The sequence below is a fragment of the Danio rerio genome, chromosome 6 (assembly GCF_052040795.2).
Source record: "Danio rerio strain M-AB ecotype USA chromosome 6, GRCz13ab, whole genome shotgun sequence".
In the NCBI taxonomy this organism is placed as follows: Eukaryota; Metazoa; Chordata; class Actinopteri; order Cypriniformes; family Danionidae; genus Danio; species Danio rerio.
In genome coordinates, this window is record NC_141026.1 from 51,145,752 (window position 1) to 51,168,936 (window position 23,185).

Sequence of the window (23,185 nt, forward strand, 5' to 3'; positions counted from 1 at the left end):
TCGAGTCTTTTTCCACTCCCTAAAGAAAACAACTCGCTCGGCTCCACGTCAAACAAACAGGTAGAAGGGGCCGGGCCTGAACGCCTGACTGCCTCTTCCGGCAGTGAGGAGGCAGGTGTTCAGCCATTTTTAACACTTGCGTATACTTTACACTGATGCACATGTACTGTGTTTTTCTTTATGTACTGTATGTAAGAGCTGATTTATTAGATTGACACAGTCGTTCATCAATTTTTATTTCAAAACAGATTTAATACAAAGCATAAAACAAAATATTAAGGGGCAAACTATTTCATACTTGATCAGAAAAATCATAGAATTTATCATTTATGCAAGCCCCTATAATATCATTTAGAATACTTGCCTAAAAATAGAAATATTTACTATTCGTTTATTGCTTCTCTTCTCTTGTGATGCATTATCATAATTTAGCAATTTCCACATGCATATATACATATATCTATAAAACAGTTATAATTTACTATTTACATCATATGCAAAATGGTTTTATGTTACATTTAAAGCTTTGTGATCTTCTCCTGCTGGTCTTTCTCTTTCAGTACAATTTCATTGTCATAGAAAACTGGACTGTCCAGACCCTGATTGTCTTTTGGCTTAGTCTCAATTAGGTCTGACACCTAAAAAGGAGAGAAATGCAGTTAATAAGTGTAAGTAAAGCTGAGCTGGGGATAAACGATATGATATCGAATCGCAATAAAATTGATGTCAATAACAATAAGCGCTGATGATAATTTCTTTACTCTATATTGATCTAATAACCAATCAATCACCCAGCTAAAATGTTCAACAATGGGAATCTAAAAGTGTGTTAATAGTGATGTACTGGATTTTCAGCAACTGAATTTATTGGCTGAAAAAGTTATGCTCTTTAATGGACCCTCTAATTTTTGTGGATTCAGTCATTGTTGACTCTTTGAAATCTGGAAGAATTAACAACTTATATCAAAATATATATTATTATTGTTCAATATAGAAAATACTAATCGAGATTGCATTTTTTTCCATATTGCCCAGTCCTAAGTGTAAAAGGAAAATTTCAGAGCAATCACTTCATCAGCATTTGTAAATAACAAATGTAAAGGTAAAATCTCTCAAAGACATCAACCTTTTCAGAAGAGAAACAAAAAAGTATACTTCAAATCATTTAATAAATCTCACCTCTGAGTCTGATTTTTTACATCTGAAGCAAATGAGATCTGATTTGCTGATAAAGAGCTCAGGTCGAACCTTCTTCTGCTTACAGCCACCTAAAGCACAAAACTTAACGTTTATGTTGCTTGAATGTTTGCCTCACTAACAAGACAATACGACAGACTTATCTTACCTGAGATTGCACTAACTATTAGTGCGATGATCATGGTCACAATTATGCCAACAGGAGAGAAATACAGATATGACAGAGAATACCAGTTGTCTGCCAAAGCTGGTCTTGGCCTAAAGGATAAAATGAGAAATTACAGTTTGCATTGATTTCAACATGCTTATTAATCAATTAAATGTGTATAGATTCAATTTAAACAAGTGAAGGAAAAATATACGATATGTGTTTAATAGGTTTCTCTATAAAATATACATTAAATTGATAGATGACAATTAAAACAGATTTAATGTTACCAAAACTAGCAGATTGGTATAATTTCTGAAGGATCGTGTGACAAAAGGATTCATAAGAGTATTTAGATTAGCCTCACAAAAATAAATTACATTTCAGTTATTTTTAAATAGAAATTGGTTGTTTTCAATCATAATAATATTTAGCAATATTACAAATATTTCACTTTATTCTTAATAAAGTAAATGCAGCAATGGTGAGCATAATTGAATAATATAAAATTTTTACAGACTCCTCCAAAAATTTCATTTATTGCGTATTTACAACAACAGAAATAGCCATACTAACTGTGGAGTTGTGGTTTGCAGGACTGTGCTGAATGGTGTCATAGTGGTGGTTTCGCTTGTGTTCAGAGCAACACATCCTTCCACACTCAAGGGAAGCCTGAGGGTCTTCTCGGGTAAAGGAGGATATAACTGAGCTCCAATCCCCACCCACAGCGTTATTGCCAAGCCAGAAGCCAAACCAGCTAAACCTCCCTATAGAGAATCAGTATACAGTAGCTTTTAGTTCGATACTAATACACATTTAAATGACACTGCATATTTAAATAAGTCAATATTAGCTGTATAATTTATAATTTGACTAGTAAATATGTTTCTTACTGTGGAGTTTGCGCAGCGGAAGAACATGCCCAGCATGTATAGACCCAGAAGAGGCCCGCTGATCATACCAAATATGGACAGAGCTGCCTGTGGAGGAAGAGATCAATAGTGTGTTGTTACAGTCTCTCACCAGCAGAGGGAGCGGTCACACTTTATTTTGGTGGTCTGTTTGTTACATTAGATAATAAATAGACTGTTAGGATTGGGGTTAGTGTAAATTGACATGTACTTGCAAAGTTTCTTATAGTCAGTTAAATGTCTGTTGATGGAGCTGTCAACAGATATTAAGTAGACAGTCTACTACTCAAATGGAGCATCAAAATCAAGTGTTACAGAGGGAGCTTTAGATACAGTGAGGAAAGTCAGAAGATTTTACAAAACTTCAAGCAACGTTTGCATTAAATTGTTGGCTTTGTGTATTACCTGCAGTATATTTCCCATCATGGAGGCAACACCAGCCATGCCAATGCAAACAGCGCCATAGAACACACCTAGAGACAAGCAGCATTTCTATTACACTTATACAGTAAGCTTTCACATGAAAGTCAATCCATTATCCACTGCTTTACACTGAAGGAAAGCATGTGGATGTTAGTGTATATGGACTCACTCATGCCCATGTTGATCCAGGACAGCTGTCGTTCTGTCAGTGAAGGCCATGCAGGTTTCATGAAGTCTTCCACTGTCACAGCCACAAGAGCGTTGATACTCGACGACACCGTACTGTTGAAAACAAACTTGTGAGAGATCTAACAGTGAAAACCAATGTGTGACATGACTAAAAAAATTAAAAAATTGTTACATCAGGCCATAATTAGAGCATCTAACATCATTTTGTCAGATAAAGCACAATGATTTTGTTTAGGTTTTTTTATGTATATTTTAGTTTTTATTTTATTTTAGTGTTTACATTATGGATAAGTACTGTAAATTTACAATGTTGGAATAAATTCGAAATGAATATAATATCAGTTACTAACAATTCCTTTGTAGTTTATACATGAGATCTATTAGAGCACAGGTGTCAAACTCAGTTCCAAAAGGGCCGCAGCTCTGCACAGTTTAGTTCCAACCCTAATTAAACACACCTGATCAAACTAATTGAGTCCTTCAGGCTTTTATGAAACCTACAGGTAAGTGTGTTGGAGCAGGGTTGGAACTAAACTGTGCAGGGCTTCGGCCCTCCAGGAATTGAGTTTGACACCCCTGAATTAGAGGGTTTCAAACTCGCGGCTGACGCCAAGAATATAATAAGATTCGGTTCCCCCAAACATGTTTTAGAATCACTATCATTGTGCATATAGCCTCTTGTGGTTTTCACCCCTCAAACCCCTCCCCCCACCCTATTGAACGTTTAAGTATTGCGCTATATTTTCCTGTATTTCAGTTTACTTCAATTTTTTTTACTTAGTTTTTTTCTAAGCGTGCGTTCGGAAGTAACGCACATGAAAATTTTCTCCGGCTAATTAAAACATTGAAATAAATGTGCATAAGTACTCTTTTTGTAAATATTCAAGGATCATTTGATTAATTTCAGCTTTATACCACCTGTATTTTGTTAAACAAACTCTTTCATGGCGTACACGTTATGCTGGTGGTGTAACATGCTAGTTTTGTTCATATTCGATTCAAATGGTCTCATTTAATAGGTTTTCCTCATAGGCCTATTTAGATTTATATGAAAACTATGTAGATTTTACTGCTGGTTGAATAGAATATGTTAAAGTAAATGTGAATATGTCATTGTTTTTCCCCCTTTGTTGTAGTTTTACAAAAAGAAAGATACTAAGACGAACAATTGCCAGTAAAGTTTCCCAAACTTTTTCTTCTGTTCTTACGCTATCTGTTAAACTTTTGGTAAAGCAACAGTTGGTTGGGACAGAAAAATAATAATTATTATTATTATAATAATGACAAAATTATGTCAAAATGCTAATTTAAACAGCCAAAAATATATTTCAGCAAATGTGTGAAGAAAAAACGTGCTGATTTGTTGATTTGTGAGGCAGTGCTTGAATTAGAAACATCATGTATGTTGTTCTAAGATGCACCAATTACATCACTTTTTTTCTTGTGCTTGAATGTTAAAACAGCCCTCCTATGAATTGTCAGTTACTGAAATGGCTCTCTGCCAAATTGAGTTTGAGACCCCTAAACTATAATTACAAATAAAAATAATTAAAATATGTTCATACACATGGAAATGCATTAGCATATAGCAAGTAAGCTTATTGTAACTTGAAACTGTTATGGTTTTACCAAGCTAAATATTTTTTTTTATTTTTAAATGTTTTTTTATTTTTTTCCTTTTTTAAAAGTATAAATGAATCACAGTGGCGCAGTGGGTAGCACAATCGCCTCACAGCAAGAAGGTCGCTGGTTCGAGCTCCGGCTGGGTCAGTTGGCGTTTCTGTGTGGAGTTTGCATGTTCTCCTGATGTTTGCGTGGGTTTCCTCTGGGTGCTCCGGTTTCCCCCACAGTCCATAGACATGCAGTATAGGTGAATTGTCCATAGTGTATATGTGTGAATGAGTGTGTTTGGATGTTTCCCAGTGATGGGTTGCAGCTGGAAGGACATCCGCTGCATAAAACATATGCTGGATAAGTTGGTGGTTCATTCCGCTGTGGCGACCCCAGATTAATAAAGGGACTAAGCCGAAAAGAAAATGAATGAATTTGAATCAATCTTTTCAGTTGTTTCACTCTGATGCTAATGTTTGTGCCAAAATGATCAAGATGAATTTACATAGATTTACAGCAGATATCTTAATAACAGTGTTCACCTTAATGTCCCACTGTAAGCTGCAGCCACGAACAGACCTGGCAGTCCTGGGAAATCTGCCAGGATGTCCATCACTAGATAAGGAAGGAGCTGCAAAACATTTTATTAGCTCAAATTAATTGTAAACTGAGTAAACATGAAGAGGTTATTGCTGGGATGAGTTTTACCTGGTCCGTGGCTCCTACGTCTTTATTAGTGAAAGGATCACAGTCTTTATAGATGGAGTACATGGTGAGACCAGACATCATAGCCAAACTCACTGTCACCCACAATCCCACCATGTTCACATACAGAGATCTGTTCAAGCAACCATTTACTGTTAACATGTATTCTTTAAACATGCAGTCTCTTTTATTCAAAGGGGAATAGGGCAAAAAAAGAACTTTAGTACAGATATACAGATAAAAACTAAATAAATTATTAACCTTTCTTGCATTATTTTACAAAATAAGTGCTCTTTGAAGGAGAGATTTTTTTTCAACACCTTTTAAAAAAACTTTTTTTTTTTTTATAACAGATTTCTTTTCTCTTTTTCTATGAAGATACATTACATTTTAGTAGTTATTTTGCCATTTAAAGTGCAATTCAAAGACTAAACTAGGTTAATTAGGCTAGTTGCTGGACGGTAGTGTTCTGTAGAAACTGGAAAAAAAATAGTACAAAATGGGTTTTTATTCTAGCCAAACTAAAACAAATAAGAAAAATATGTAATGAAAAAAGTTGTAAAAATCTTAAAAAGCACTCGAAGTATTTGAAAAGAAAAATGGTTTTGGAGGATCAAATGTTGATCATGTTTTGAGTGAAAAACTCACAGTTTGGCATGAGTCATTGTCCGGCAGGAAATATAGCGCTGGACCTGTGATTGGTTGATGGAGTACATGGATGCCCACATCAAACTGCCACCAACAACGATTGTCCAAAAACTGTGACGCCTCAGAGGGTCAGGGTCAAAGCTGAAGGAGCATTTCAGAGGTATGAGTTGGTAAGGGTTATGTTAGGTTCTTTATTGATTATTGAAGAATGTTTTACATCTATGCAAATGTTTTCATTCCCAAAATATTCATTATAGTGTAAAACGCTCTTAAGATGATTAAAAAATGTTTTTCAGACAAAGAAAAAATGTTTAGATCTAAGGTTATTTGGGGAATGTGTGTTGTCTTTCTGTGGCATCATGGTAAAAACTATTTTGCATCTACAGTGCTGAGCATAATTGAGTACATTCATTTTGAAAATGAATATTTTTATCCATTTCTCAGTGAATATAGGCAATACATTTTACTGCATTTAAACGAAACAGATACATTAAACAGATATATTTATTAAAATAATATCTTAATCACCAAACACATTTAGAAATTGAAAGATAATACAATTAAATTCAACCTACAAAAACTCTTTTTCAAATAAGTATTTAATATTTTTCTGTAACATAAATTTGGCTGTACTAATTTTTGGACTGTAATCGTAAGTTCAAATTGTTAGATAAGCTCCAGCTTTGTCTTTAGTAATGACTATTTTATGTATATGCACAAATATAATATTGTATAGTTCCTTTTTAAAAATATGAATTTAACAGATAGATTTGTAAGGGGTGTACTTATATATGCTGTGCACTGCATTTCACATTTCAGGTTGGACACAAAGAATCATCGTTTCAGAAATTTTAATAATAATAATTAAAACAAATTTCCATATCAGCAACTTCTTATTTTTGAGTGAGCGTTTATTTATTCTGAATTAAATGGTGAAAAAAAATATTTCTTATTCTATGAAAGTCAAATTTAATGTAATTTATTCACTTGCTTGGTCTATAGTTATCCTCCGTTTCCTGATGTGTATATAATGGGCTGAGGGATGGGGGATATATACGGGTAATAGCTGTTAAAAGTACTTTTATATCTGATTGTAAAAGTTATATATTCATTGTGGAAATAAAAACTGAATTACAAATATATATATATAATTTTTAAACTTACTTACTTAAAACGTTTTATTTTTTAAAACAACCTAAAATGTATTAAACCTATTCTTATTTATTTTTAAGAAAATCAACATGAAAACAAAAATTATAGTCTGAAATTTATTAAAGAAAAACAAGTTTATTTTTTTTTTTATACTCCAAACACACATAAAAAAAGAAAGGATAAAGTTTTACGTATAAATAAAAATCTGCAACAGGTGGCACGGTGGCTCAGTGGTTAGCACTGTCACCTTACAGCAAGAAGGTTGCTGGTTCGAGTTGGCATTTCTATGTAAAGTTTGCTTGTTCTCCTCGTGTTTACGTGGATTTCCTTCGGGTGCTCCGGTTTCCCCCACAGTCCAAAGACATGCGCTACAGGTGAATTGAATAAGCTAAATTGGCCATAGTGTGTGTGAATATGAATGCCAGAGTGTATGGATGTTTCCCAGAACTGGGTTGCAACTGGAAGGGCATCCGAGGCGTAAAACATTTGCTGGAATAGTTGGCGGTTCATTCCGCTGTGGCGACCTCTGATAAATAAGAGACTAAGCCGAAGGAAAATAAATGCAAAAGGGTCTTAAATATAAATTTTGTGTGACAAAATTTCTCTAATCATCCTCAAGTGGCTTCAAACCTTTAGTAATTTCTTCATCCTGTTGAACACAAAATGAGTTATTTTGAACTCTGTAAGTTTTGAAAAAATTATGTTTTTTCAAAAACATTGACTTCAGTAGTGGGAATAATAGATGTTGTGAATAACAGTGGTTTCTTCAGAATATCTTGTTTTGCATTCAGCAGAAGAAAGAATCTCAAACAAGTTTGACAAGTGAAGGATAAATGTTGACAGATGTTCAGTTTTGTGTAAACTCGCTTTAAGGCAATTTCCAAACTTTGGTTTCCTTACTTAAAACTATGCCATTATTAGAATTTTATATGCATTCCTCAAAAGGCAAATTACACTGTAAAGGTTCAAATGTATGTTGCAACAGTTGTATATACTGAATGTGACCTGCTTTTACACCAGTTTTCTTTACCTGAATGTCTCCAGGCGTCCTCCATAGAAGCTGTCATTCCAGACCCTCCCCAGTCCTCCCTGCAGAACCGCCCCGCGAGCGATAACAGCCACAAAACCACCCAACATGATGATCATCTGAAACACGTCTGTCCAGATCACTGCCTTCAGCCCTCCCTGACGACAACAATACAGTCAGATCCAACACGCATTCATAAATCATGCAGGATATTCTTTGTGCACACCATAAACACAGGAAGGACAAAAAGAGCACAAAAGACATCAATGAGTTTACAAACTGTTGACCATATTTACATTGATTTACATTAAATTAATCGTGTATACTTTTAAATTAATTTGACTTTATTTTTCAATTTGTGAAAAAAAGGTTTTTTAATAAAGGGTTTCTAAAGTTTAATCTTAAGAAAACGTTTAGTTTTTAGGATATCTATAAACTAGTGTGCTCCAAAATAGTGACAAAATTCACATTTAGAAGATATAAAACTGATATAAACATGTAAAGCTTGTAGTTTGTCACTCCCGCCCAAATGGATCCACCGTTTTATTCACGTAACCTCATACTACAGTTTCTCATCACATCATAACCAATCAAATGCTATTTAGTATCTGACATGACCCACCCCTTCAAGATGCTGTTCATTTGCTTTTCATTTGATGCACTTCAGCTCAACCACTCTCACAGAGCAGTGATAAAACAAAACTCTACTGGCTGATTTTTAAAAAAGGGAGGGCTAACTCTTTGTAAGACCCTCTGAACGTGTTTCAGTTGAGATTATGTCAAACATCGAATAAAAATGCACATTTCATAGCACTTCATGGAACCTTTAAGGCTAATAATAGATAGAAAAAAAATAAAATTCTCCTGCATTGATCATTAATCTTAATTATAGTAGTATTAACATACACTAAGATATAGATACAACATTTTATTCTGCAAAAAAAGTAATTTATTTTTCCTGGATTCTTGCAGTATTTACTGAATTATGGAATGATTTTTCTGAGATTCCCAAAAAAATCTCAGCTGTAAAAACATTTGACTTTATTTTGAACTCAACTTTAACTGAAGTTAATATTTTTGTTCTAGAAACTAAGAGGTTGCCATTGCCAGTGATGGTTCCATAAGGAACAGAACACTTAGCATATATGGATCATTTTGCCATTGACCCAAAGATTATTTCAGGTTCAGGTTAGTTTATTCATCCCTTAGGAAATTTGATTTGCACAGGTGAAACAGTTGATTGACAGTTACAAAAACGAAGAACAGAAAACAGTTTCACACATGATCATTTAAATACATAATATAGACATCCTGAGCACTAAATTTATAGTTATTTATATATTTTTCTAATTATGAGCTTTTCAGAGCGCTTAAAAGATGGCTAAAACTAAAATGTGCATATGATATGTTTATTGCAGTACAAAAATTCAGTGAAGTTGTGATTAACACGAATGAAGTTACTGACCAGGGTGCAGTAGATAATGCAGACAGCCCCCGTTGCCACTAACACTCCCCACAGATCCAGACCAGTAACTGCAACACAAGATGTTTTCCACAAATCTTAGTAATATTTTTACTTTTAAATGGGTCAGTATAGACATTTTCGATTTATTAGACATGACATTTTAGATATTCATTATGTTACAGAATAGTTTTTATATACATTTACTTACATTTATTTATAATTATATTTTTGATTGGCTACAGAACAATCACTATTGTCCAATGACTTGCTTAATTAACTTAGTCAAGCCTTTGAATTGTATTTTAAGCTGAATACTTATATCTTAAATATTATACACTACCTCATAAAAGTCGTGTCGCCTATCTAAGTTTTAGAAAGTTAGTTTATCATTTGGCATCAGAAGTGGCTTATATAAGCCTCTAGATTACGCTTATTTTACCAAAACAAAATATGATCATGCCTTGATTTTTAATTATTTAATTAGGTCAGTAAGGTCTAACTTTGCTTAGAAAAAAGTCTTGTCACTTAACTGAAATAATGTACAGTATAGAATATATAGTCATGGTGCAGTGGAAACAGAATTAATATTGTGTATTACTCCCATGAGCTTGGAGGACTGCATCCATACATCTCTGCAATGACTCAAATAACTTAATAAAGTCATATGCAATGGCAAAGAAAGCGTTCTTGCAGGACTCCCAGAGTTTATCTGGATTCTTTGGATTCATCTTCAATGCCTCCTCCTCCATCTTGCAGCAGATATGCTCAATAATATTCATGTCTGGTGACTGGGATGGCCAATCCTGGAGCACCTTGACCCTCTTTGCTTTCAGGAACTTTGATGTGGAGGCTGAAGTATGAGAAGGAGCCCTATCCTTCTGAAGATTTTGGACTCTCCTGTTGTTTGTAATGTAATGGGCAGCACAAATGTCTTGATACCTCAGGCTGTTGATGTTGCTATCTACTCTGCAGATCTCTAGCACGCCCCGATTCTGAATGTAATTCCAAACAATGATTTTTTTCTTGACCAAACTTGACTGATTTTTTGGACTGAGAATTTTAGTCTATGTGAGTCCCATAGGTCTTCTGCAGTATTTGTGATGATGATTGGGATGCAGTTCAACAGATGATTCATCTGAAAAATCTACCTTCTGCCACTTTTCCAAATTATCAACTAGAAGTCATTATTTTTTGCTCTTATAACTGGGATCGATGACAAGACTTTTGTCAGGTAGTGTATACTGTAATCATGTCAAAAACATTAGTATATTAAAATGGTTTCAGAAGAATAGTGTGACACTGAAGACTGGAGACGTGTTGCCATAAAACACTATCACAGGAATAAATAATTTTTTATATTGAAATGCTAAACATTTGTTTTAAATTGGAAAAAAAAATATTCCACAATATTGTCATTTCAATCTACTTGTTGAGAACAAGAGACTATTTCTTTTGTCAGGCTTTGCTCTGTTCTTTGGCATTAATAAATGTGACGTAGTTATGTACTTACTCTGATTAAGTGCGAGTGCAGGTGCAAAGATAACCATGCCTGTGTATAAAGCCTATAAGAGATAACACAACCCATTAGACGATTAGACAAAAATCTCTTTCACAGGAAATTGTTCAATATATTTATCACTTATGTGACTTTTAGGAATTGTAAAATGCATAGACGCAACAGACAATGATTTTCCAAAACTACATGCTATAATGCAATCACTCATCATTTGCATCATTGGTTATGTATAAAGTCATGCACAAAGCTAAAAGCCAACTCACGGTTTGAATAATATACATGCTGGTTCCAATCACTCGAATGAGCTTGTTGTAACGCATTTCCAAGTACTGCAAAAACAAGTGACCAATTCAATTAATTATTAGCAAACAAAACAACACATTTGCTTTATATAATTCACACAATTACACCAAACTCACACGTGTACGATGAACTATTACATGCTGTATTTTCTCAGATTAACATCGATGTTGTTTTAAAGGTTAATCATAAGAATAAAGTGTGATTCGAACACTTCATCGCTGCTGACGTTGAAATACACACCATTTTCTATATCGATTAACATATTTTTATTAGCAAAAGTAACGACACATTTGCTTTATATAATTTACACAACATACACATGTACGATGAACTATTACATGCTGTTTTTCCTTAGATTAACACAGGTGTTGTTTTAATGGTTAACCATAAGAATAATGTGTCATTCGAATAGATCAGCGATACTCATTAAAAACAAGCTATTTTCTATTTTGATCTATTAATTATCATTAGCAAACGTAACGACACATTTGGTTTATATAAATTACACAATTCCACAAAACTCACGCATGTATGATGAGCTATTACGTGCTGTTTTTTTCTCGAACCAGCGACCTTCTTGCTGTGAGGCGACAGCACTACCTACTGCGCCACTGCCTCACCCGATTTCGATATTTTTTTTATTATTAGCAAACGTAGACATTTGCTTTATTTAATTTATGCAATTACACAAATCTCATGCATGTACGATGAACTACTATGTGCTGTTTTTTTCTCAGATTAACATTGATATTGTTTTAATGGTTAATCATAAGAATAACGTGTGATTCAAACACTTCAGTGATACTGATATTAAAATACACACCATTTTCAATTTCGATTAATGTATTATTATCATTAGCAAACGTAACAGCACATTTACTTTATATAATTCACACAATTACACAAAACTCACACATGTAGGATGAACTATTATGTGCTGTTTTTTTCTCTGATTAACATCGATATTGTTTTAATGATTAATCATAAGAATAACATGTTTCAAACACTTCAGGATTACTGATGTTGAAATACACACCGTTTTCGATTTATTTATTTTTATTAACAAACATGACAACACATTTGGTTTATATAATTTACACAATTACACAAAACTCACGCATGTACGATGAACTATTACTTGCTGTTTTTTTCTTAGATTAACATTGATGTTGTTTTAAATGGTTAATCATTGGAATAAGTAGCGATACTGATGTTGAAATACAAGCAATTTTCTATTTCGATTTATTTATTGTCATTAGCAAACGTAACGACACATTTACTTCATATAATTCACACAATTACACAACTCACACATGTATGATGAACTATTACGTGCTGTTTCTTTTCAGATTAACATCAATGTGGTTTTGATAGTTTAGCATAAGAATAACGTGTGATTCGAACTCAGTGCGTATATTGAGATACTCGCCATTTTCTATTTCAATTCAATTATTATTATTATTTATTTATCACTATTCCACAATAAAACACTCACTATTAAAACCCCAAATACAGCACAATGTCAAAGGATAACTTTGAATATAAGTAACTATTCAACTATAAGTCAACTAATAAGTATTAAAATACTTATCTGCCGTATTAGTAACTTGACGCACTTGTGAAACTAGACGCACTTGTGAAATTACTCATAGATAACAGAATAACAAAGGGGATCAATTATTACATACTGTTTTTCTAAGCTAACACTGACAGTGTTCATTCATTCATTCATTCATTTTCTTGTTGGCTTAGTCCTTTTATTAATTCGGGGCCGCCACACCGGAATGAACCGCCAACTTATCCAGCTAGTTTTTACGCAGTGGATGCCCTTCCAGCCGCAACCCATCTCTGGAAAACATCAACACACATTCACACACACTCATACACTACGGACAATTTCCCAATTCACCTGTACCGCATGTCTTTGGACTGTGGGGGAAATCGGAGCACGCGAACGCAGGGAGAACATGCAAACTCCACACAGAAATGCCAACTGAGTCGAGGCTCGAACCAGGGACCCAGCGACCTTCTTGCTGGAAGCCGACAGCACTACCTACTGCGCCACTGCTTCGCCACTAACAGTGTTTAATAGGTTAATCGTAAGAATTGCATGCCAATAACTATCTGGACTATTTTAAAATTCACTTCATATTCTAACTATTTTAGCTTTAATTGTGCTTTTTTTCCACACAGACAGCTCTTTAATGGCTTTTGCACATTGGAATTTACAATTTAACACTCTAAAACTGCCAAACAGTTACTGACAAACAGATTTAACACCTCTGGCATTGTACTAAGTTACACTTTAGACATTCTGTCAACTATATAAGTAACTATTGCACATAACAAGTACCTTTCATTATAGTATTTGCAGACCTTTAGGTTAGGCTTGGAGTTAGTAGAATAAGTTCTATTAAATCCGCTGTTGTTGAAATGAATATTGATTTATAATATCTCTAACTTTTCCTAATGCTAATTGATTTTACTTATATTTTAGGTATTTCCACACAGACATTGACCATTAATAGCTTTTGCACAGTAATATATAATAAAATGCTATTAAAATGTCAAAAACAATAGTGCAATGCCAGAGAAGATAAATCTGTTTGTCAATAACTAGGTTAAGCTAGTAATTTTGTAAACTATTAGTAACTTTAAATACATGTTAACTACCATATTACTAGACTGTTTTGTAAGGGTTTGGAGAAAAAGTATACATATAGTCCCAAAATATCTAAAGGAGAAATTTATTGCATTTTTTGTTTTTTTTGTTTTTTCATTTGGTATTAGTAGTAGTACTATTAGACTGTTGCAAAAGTATTCATTTGGACATCCATTGAGGGACCATCAAAAACCCAATGTTACCCCTTGACATCCTGACATTGATCCTGTCTTTTACATCCCTTTGATTTCCATTCCCCTATCTCTCCCTTGTCCTCATTTCACTCTATCTATTGATCTTTATTAAGCACAAATGGCGAGTCTTTTCAGTCTATTTGTGTTCTCTGTCCTCATGCAAACCCTCTCACCTCATATGTGCTGGTGATGTTCAGCCGGTAGAACAATGGCACGAAGATCTCAGCACTGATGGTGGACATGATGGCGTAGGAGATGAAGAAGAGCCAGAATGGTGTGCCATACAGGTACGCCTCGGCAGGAGTGCCAATAACGGTGATGCCAGACATAAAACTAGCCGTTAGAGACAAAGCCACAGGCACCGCAGTCATCTGACGGCCCCCCAGTAGAAACTCATCACTGCTTGCCTCCTTACGTCCACGAAATGATTGAAACAAACCAATGCCTGCTGCAACAAGAATCAAGCCAGCAAACACCACATAGTCCCAGACGGAGAACGTCGCAACTGGACCTCCAGAGCCCGGCATGATTAAAAAAAAAGAGAGAGATTTTAGACCATTATATAGCCGATGCCACACCGGTCAGACGTGATGTTCTCCTGAAAAGTCCTCTGAAGTGTTTGCCAAAAGGAGGACGAAACCATGTAGCTCCTGTGTGTGCCAATAAGTGATAAGAATTCACGTCTTGGGTTAATGATCCCTCAAGGCCAGAAGACATATCGAGTTACATTGTAAAAGGAAGTGAATGTTTCTTTTTTTTATTCCTAATCTTGGAGTTGCTTAATGAATTCAGTAGGAAACGTCATGCTAACTTAGTCAAAGCATTTGCCTCCGGTTGATAAGCTTGCAAAAGCACAAGAAGAACTAGTGAAGATCGGAAGACTTCCAGAATATGACTAACATAACATACCGTTTCATCATCGCAGGTCATGTCAGACTCCTCAGTTCCTGGTACTGTAGTGAGGTTTGCTTTTGTTTTTTTAAAGCTTAAAAAGTTTCCCATTGGTGTTGAATCAGTGTCTAGTACTGACACTTTCAGGTAAATCAGAAACAGTGAGCAGTTTTCCAATCAGTTACAGCTTGACTGGGACATTACAGGCGATAAGATGAAGCAATTATTAACAGCAGGGTTCTATAGGAGGTTATAAGATATGCGCAAACAATTGAAGTTGTAAAACCACACTATTCTTCTGCACAGGTTTACTGTGAACCTTACAGTAAAATAACGTCATTTACACTGTGGCGTTAAGGAGGTTAAGGTGTGATACTGTGAAAACACCTTGTATTTGTGATGCTCGTACAGTTTGTAGAGATTCGAAAAATGTATGTTGAAAATAAGCATCACTCAGCTGGAAAGAATTGCTTGCTTTTCCATTTTCAATTGTGTGAACTTTACACACAAGATAAGGCCTGGATGATTTATATGATGAGAGCTTGTTAAATTGACTGAACTGGCAGCATGTATCTTTATTAAAGATCACGTGTGTGATCTGCCAAGCCAGATGACTAAATGAAGCTCATTTGTTGCCAAGTTATGTGATAATACAGGCTAATTAGTGTACATAAATGGCATAGGATATGTTTCGACACCGAGTATCTTAGAAACGCCAAAAAGGTATTAAATAAATCCAGGATTTATTGTAGGAAAGTAACATTAAACGTCTGGTTATACCAAAGTTATCTACAGTTGAAACATTGATTTTGGATCGGGCCCAAAAAGCTACTGTAGAAAAGAAAAATCTGGCTAATGTGTCGGTTTTGCCCTCTAGACAGCAAAACATGTTAATTGATTCTCCTAGAAAACATGTCTGATATTAACAGGCACCTATGATGAAAATCATCTTTTGTAAGCTGTTGGGACAGAACTGTGTGTAGTATAGTGTATCCACAGTCATATAAAGAAATAAAGTGATATAAAGACAATAAGTGTCTTTTTTTTATTTCCAGATGTTAAAATAGGATTCAAATCCCTCCCATTTTGAGGCCCAACACAATGTGACGTAAGAGTGAGGTTTCCCCACCCACCCATTTGATTGACAGACATGTATTAGCATGTCTCCATAGTAATGCGTATAATCATATCAACAAAACAGGATGTGCGCAAAGCAACTGGAATTAAAAGATCTGTTCGGCTTTCTGTGGTCATCAATCATCATCATGAATGAGTTTTACAAGCTTAAAACGTTTTTGAAACATGTTCGTGCATGTTTGTAATAAATTACAGTGAATTTACCATCTTTACTTTATCACCACAGCCGCATGTCAGTGCAATTATAAAAGAAGACACTTCAGTCTCGATTTGTGGACATTAAATCAAGTTTATTTTGTACATTAACATAAAGGATATCCATACAACAGTGTATATTAACGTGTATCCTGTCACATTTGCATGCAAAGTTAAACGCCTGTGTGTGTGTGTGTGTGTGTGTGTGTGTGTGTGTGTGTGTATGTGTGTATGTTTGTAACGATATTGTGTGTGACTTTTTGCAGAAAGACTTGAATTAACTTCACAACAAATACATCAAATAATCATTGGGAAAGTTTTTACTGTAGTATTTCTTACAAATGTAACATGATATATGCTTCTTTCATGTCTGTCAATGTGCTGTTTATCTGACGCAGCTGAGGTGGAGATTTAGGCACATTCTGACAGGCACATGGGAATGGTGGGTGGGGAGCTGTTTCTGTGGCCTGTGCCTTTAAAGCAGAACAATCCAATATTCCGAAAAGTTTAATAAATAATCTGATGGGTGTTTTGAGCTGAAACTTTACAGACACATTTTGGAGACACAAAATACTTATTTTAAATCTTTAAAAAGGAGTAAAATATGTGCCATTTAAGACTTTCATATAAAATGTTATGTAAATAGTCATTAAAGTTTTTTTTTATCAAATTCTCTTAAAGGGATAGTTCACCCAAAAATGAACATTTTACTCACTATTTATTCCCTCGAGTTGTTTGAAAATTTTAAGAGTTTCTTTTTGTGTGTGTTGAACACTACAGAGGATATTTTTTAAAAAGTAAAAAATCTGCAATGATCAACTTTCATGCTAAGAAAAACAAATACTATGGAAGTTAATAGTTACAGGTGTCAAGTTGTTTTCAAAACATCTTTAGTGTTCAGTAAAAGAAACTCTTAAAGGGTACGTTACTGATGACACAATTTTCATTTTTGATGGAAATATCCCTTTAAGAGCTACACTAAAAAACTATATTTTAAAATTATTGCTTATAAATTAATATATTCGTTCTTAGATTTTTTATTTTACAAGGGATATTAGAAGAAATATCTGAAGTCTAACAGAACTCAGAACACCGAGAAAATCTTGACTAATTGACATGCATTGAATATTAAGCGGGGTCTGAATAGTAAGCATACAGCATGTGGGTAATTTGATTAGAAAGCTTCTGTTTTATGCATGTTGCAGGGTGGATGATAATGATGATGATGAAGACAGATGGAGATCAGGATCAGTGTCTGTATAAGAGCAGAAGCCTTTCAACACAAGCAGGTTAATCCAGACCCTCCAGGTAAGGACTCAGTTGATTTATTGTAATACTGCAGTGTAAAACAATATCTGTTATGTGAATGTGTATTTCAACAGAACTGTTATTTAAGTGTGTTTTACTTTTAAATTTGCATTGTGGGTCTTTGATCTTTGCTTTGACATCTTTTCATGAGGAAACTTTAACTTGGCTTAGGTTTGGACCTGATTGCTTTTTCAAGTTCATAGAAATTTGAGATTGTAGATGATATATGGGTTGCTTTGTTGGGATGATGGAGCTGGGCGTTGTTATTTGTATGAAACATTATGGAAATCCCTAAGGTTGGTTAGGGCTAGCTTCTTCCAACTAAAACAACTAAGAAAGTTAAAGTCCTTTCTTTTAAAGACTTGGAGAATGTTATTCATGTTTATCTCTTCTAGGCTTGATTATTGTAATGCAGCATACACAGTCATCAATCTCACACTTACAGAAAGTCCAAAATGCAGCAGTCCATCTTTTGATTGGAACAAAAAGAGAAAACATATATCTCCCATCCAGGCCTCTCTTCACTGGCTCCCTGTGAAACAGAGAATTGATTTTTAATATATGTATTTAAAGATCTCTATAGACTTGCCTTGGCCTAGATATCTGAACCTTTAAGTTTGTATTCTCCCCAAAGATCCCTCAGGTCCTCTGCTTAGCTCCTGCTAATTGTACCTAAATCTTTCTCAAAAACAAAGAGACAGACTTTTTTTGTCTATGCTCCAAAACACTGGAACACATTACCTTTAGAAATTAGAGCTTCATCCACATTAATTTTTTTTTTCTTTAAATCAGTCAAACTTACCTCTTCTCTTTGGTCTATTGATATAAATGTTAACAAATTTTTTTTTTAACTCATTAACCATGTTTCCATCCAAAGTTGTGAATTAAACGTATGCGCAAAACTGGATTATCGCTTAAAAGACATGCAAATAAATCTGCGTTTCTATCCAATGTTGTCAAAGAGAACAAAATCGTCACTTTCTGATAAGTTGACACCAAATATCAACAGTAAAACAGAATTTCCTGCGGTAGGACAAGCTGTGTCACTTTTTTCTTTATTTAATATATTTCTTGCGCCTGAAATCTGGTTGACGACAGAAGACAATGCTGACACGTAATGAACGCATGTTGGCATTTAAAGGCATATGATGCTAAGCACAGATGCTCTTAAAAGTCCTGGAGGTCAATAATAATATAATAACACTAAAACTGAAATGGTTCAGGTGTTTTAGAATGACTAAAACAAGATTTCAGATGTTTTACAGTGTGCTCAGCCTGCTGGTTTTTCCATTCACACACAGTTTTATCAACACATGATCTCATAACAAAATCATATAACTTTTTTTAAATGCGCATACTGTAATTTGTTTGGTAAAAGTGTTTCCATTGTAGTTTATGTGCATCTTTTCTTATCAAATAAAAAGTTTATCCTACTCAGTTATGCGCTAGTGTTTTCATCAACCGTTTTTTAATGCGCATATCCAAAACGAGCATAAAATAGTTGGTAAAATATAGCTTAATGGGGCTAATAATTTTGTCCCAAAAATGTTTTTTTTTAAATTTAAAACTGCTTTTATTCTAGCCGAAATAAAACAAATAAGACTTTCTCCAGAAGAATAAAAATTATCAGGCATACTGTGAAAATGTCTTTGGTCTGTTCTACATATTTTGGGAAATATTTAAAAAAGAAAAAAAATCAAAGGGGGGAATAATTCTGACTTCAACTGTATGTATATATATTGAATGTATATATATTGAACGTGATACCATATAAAAATACGTTTTTGAAATGAATATTTTGGTATTTAGAATTCAGCTGTAGGTATTTAGATTTATTATTCACAATACAATTGATTTGATCATACTAATTTGATCTTATGCTGTAACATGCTGTGTGACAGGCTGTTATTTAACTCACAGGTTTGTTATAAATGGCTCAAGTACGCCTAAAGCCCTCATTTATACCTATTTAACAACTCTGAACATCAAATTGGCTGCAGGTGTAACATGTTTATGCCAAGTAGTTGTGTATATTTGTCATTACATTCACTGTGGTTTCCCAAAAACAGACAGACATCCTCATACACTGCCACCTATCATGTCTCTCCTGTATGTTATTGGCATGCTGGGACTTTTAATGAAGGTTGCCGTGCCTATGTGTGCCCCCACTGACTACACCATCTACATTGAGAGACAGGAGTGCAATTACTGTGTGGCTGTCAACACCACCATCTGCATGGGCTTCTGTTTCTCCAGGGTAAGTGGACACAGCTTAGTGTATGTGAAGAAGACGCTATATATAGACAACTGGGTCCAATAGCACACAAGTTTCTTCTTGCAGTGCGATAAGCTGATTTACGCACTAGATAATTCTGTTATTGTTTACTCACCCTTATTCTGTAGAATACAATCAGATGTTATGGTATTTCCATTGTACACTCTCAGGAATAAAGGTATAAACAAGCTGTCGGTGGGGTGGTACCGTTTCAATAGGTACCTAAGAGTTAAAGATATTATAAAACAAAAACTAGTTCATTTTACTTTACCCATTGGATGATTTTTTTATCTTGTTTTTAGGAAAAACTCACTTAATTTGACATATTATTTCTAAAAATAAGACACTTAGCTTGTCTAGACAATGGTTTTTGATTTTCAATTCATGTTTATTTCTATAGCACTTTTACAATGTAGAAACTCAAAACACTTAGCATAGAAGTTCTAGTAAATAAAAAAATTCATATATGCAACATACTGTATACGGTATTTAAAAATATAGCAAAAATTGCCATTTATATTTGTTTCAACCACTGGAATTACAAATATGTGCATATGTGTTCAAATATTCATTCATTTTCTTTTCGCCTTAGTCCCTTTATTAATCTGGGGTCGCCACAGCGGAATGAACCTCCAACTTATCCAACACATGTTTACGCAACGGATGCCCTTCCAGCTGCAATGTCTGGGAAGCATCCATAAACACTAATTCACACTCAATTTAGCCTACCTCAATTCACCTGTACCGCATGTCCTTGAACTGTGGGGGAAACCGGAGCACCCGGAGGAAACCCATGTGAAAGCAGGGAGAACATGCAAACTCCACACAAAAATTCCAGTTGACCCACCTGAGGCTCGAATCAATGACGTTCTTGCTGTGAGGCGACATCGCTACCTACTGCGCCACTGCGTCGCCATGTTCAACTATATTATCTATAATTTATTTGTTTGTTTCTTCATCTATATTTTCAGTAACGCTTTACAATAAGGTTGTATTAGTTAATGCATTTACTAACAAGAACAAACAATGAACAATACATTCATTACAGTATTTGTTAATGTTACTTAATGTTAGTTAAAATACAGTTGTTTATTGTTAGTTCATGTAAACTCATGGTGCAATAACTAATGTTTACAAGCATGAATTAGAATGGTAATAATACATTAGTACATGTTGAACTATGATTGATTAATGCTGTACAAGTATTGTTCATTATTAGGTTATGTTAGTAAATACATTAACAAATGGAACCTTGTTGTAAAGAGTGACCATACGTTCATTCTAATGGTTGATAAATGGCCATTTTTGCATATATTGAAATATTAGTTGCATATACAGTATGACGGTTTATACATGTGAAATCCAAATATCTCATATGTAATTGGTGTATATTTTTATATATCAAATTTCTTTATGGGATTTCGAGTTGCCTTTTAATATTTAATGAACTGTGAAGAGATTAATGACACCTCATTGTTCCCTATTTTTCCCTATTTTCCTACACTTATCACTGATTGTTTACAATATATCAGAAACTACTTTCATAATCAATACAAAGCATCATGAGGCATAGGAAAATAGTGGATATCATTTCATTTTGGGTTCCACAGAAAAACAAAAGTGCTATAGATCAAATGCTTTCGGAATTACTTAGTCATAATATGGCTAAATATGCACCAAACATTCATTCCACAGGACAGTAACATAAAGGAGTTGGTGGGTCCTCGTTTTATTGTTCAGAGGGGATGCACTTATCAGGAAGTTGAGTACCGGACAGCCGTCTTGCCGGGATGCCCTTCACATGCAGATCCTCACTTCACCTACCCAGTGGCACTTAGCTGCCACTGCAGCACCTGCAAAACCCACAGTGATGAATGTGCCCTTAAAACCCGCAGCGCTGGGATGAGATGCTCTAAACCTGTGCATCATCTGTACCCCGAGGAGAACAACTACGCCCAAGCATATTGGGACCAGTATGAGTAATATTTGATTATTCCTTGGCTGAATCTAAAATTAAAGTCTTCATGCTCATGGGAACAGTTGTTTGTTAGATAATTGTTGAGTAAACCTTATGTCATAAAGTTACCTAATCCATTACGTTACTGGGTTTTATATCCAGCATCTGATGTGTTTATTGAAGCCAAACATGATTTAAAAAGAAGGTGTGGTTTTAATAGGGTTCAAATATTTATGCTTTTAAGGATGATATACCTTTTGTGAACTTTAATGGTGTTTTAGTGTTTGACTGGCAGGGTTGCCATAAAAAATACAGTGTAAAAATGCTTTCATAAAACTGAGCTTTATCATTATTGTTGGTGTTTATGGCTTAACAGTTTGTGTTTATGAAATTATTCCAACTCTATTATGGTTTACAGTTGGTTTAAAGGTGAAAGGCTACTCGTGCAGTGGATTAAAGCAAAACAAAAGTTGAAGTGAGTAATTTCAGTCCAGGAACACACAGCAACTTTTCACAAGCATTTGGTTTTGTATAGCTAAGGGAATGTTTTATGATGGTTATGTAAATGGTAAGATAAAACTTTTTTAAGTAACCTTAACATTATTGATGTTAATGTTCTGCTTTCTCATAATGCTGAGAGAACGTTCTTAGGACAACATTCGTACATCTTTATGTTTAACTTGATAAACTTTCTCTCAACTTTCTCTTGATAGACAATGTAAAAATTTTCTCATCACTCTTAATGTTTTTTATTTTGTAAATTGGTAACATTCTTGAAAGTTTTTAAACATAACAAGAATTAAATATTGTGAGCAATGGAGATTAGAAGTTGCGTAACATGTGCCTTTAAAAACAAGGTCACTAATAAGGTCACTAATCACGACAAGAAAATTGGACATTTAAACATCTTAGAAACATTGCCATTCACAATGCTTAATTTTTTTTAGCTAGGATCTAATAAAAATTGTATATGTTCTGTGATGTTTTACTGATCTGGGAGTTAAGTATAACAATAAACCTTCATGCTTACTTTTTTTCTAAAATACTGTACAGTCCTCTGCAAATCACAAAGTCATAGAGAAATGTTCATTTGTAAGATAGATGTTTTCTCAAGATCCGATGGGCCAGAACTGCAAAAACAGGTTCTCCAAACATTCCTCTTGTCCAATTTGCCATTTGTTGTTAAACAAATATTCTTGCCTTTGGCCAATGTTTGAACCAAATGTTGAGACACTGAGCTGAAAGGGAGTGGATGGAAAACCTATTCTGGA

General features: G+C 34.4%; 2 protein-coding genes across 4 annotated transcripts; one reads left to right on the plus strand and one right to left on the minus strand.

Moving 5' to 3' along the window:
* Positions 1 to 219: 219 nt before the first annotated feature.
* On the minus strand, positions 220 to 14,768 carry slc5a8l (solute carrier family 5 member 8, like; the record flags this gene model as incomplete). The annotated part of the gene is given in 15 exon segments (NM_001034969.1): positions 220 to 638; positions 1,180 to 1,268; positions 1,346 to 1,455; positions 1,922 to 2,112; positions 2,239 to 2,325; positions 2,662 to 2,729; positions 2,849 to 2,961; positions 5,022 to 5,110; positions 5,188 to 5,317; positions 5,833 to 5,973; positions 8,015 to 8,169; positions 9,477 to 9,544; positions 10,987 to 11,038; positions 11,256 to 11,321; positions 14,325 to 14,768. Coding segments are annotated over 15 exon segments (1,833 nt in total). The 3' UTR covers positions 220 to 518.
* A 621-nt stretch (positions 14,769 to 15,389) lies between these two features.
* tshba (thyroid stimulating hormone subunit beta a) lies at positions 15,390 to 22,229 on the plus strand. 3 transcript variants are annotated; one of them, XM_087255121.1, is made up of 3 exons: positions 15,390 to 17,682; positions 19,826 to 19,939; positions 21,653 to 22,228. In XM_087255121.1, exons 2-3 carry the CDS (start codon positions 19,838 to 19,840, stop codon positions 21,938 to 21,940), a joined length of 390 nt encoding a protein of 129 aa, XP_087111247.1. In that variant the 5' UTR covers positions 15,390 to 17,682; positions 19,826 to 19,837; the 3' UTR covers positions 21,941 to 22,228.
* Positions 22,230 to 23,185: the final 956 nt, after the last annotated feature.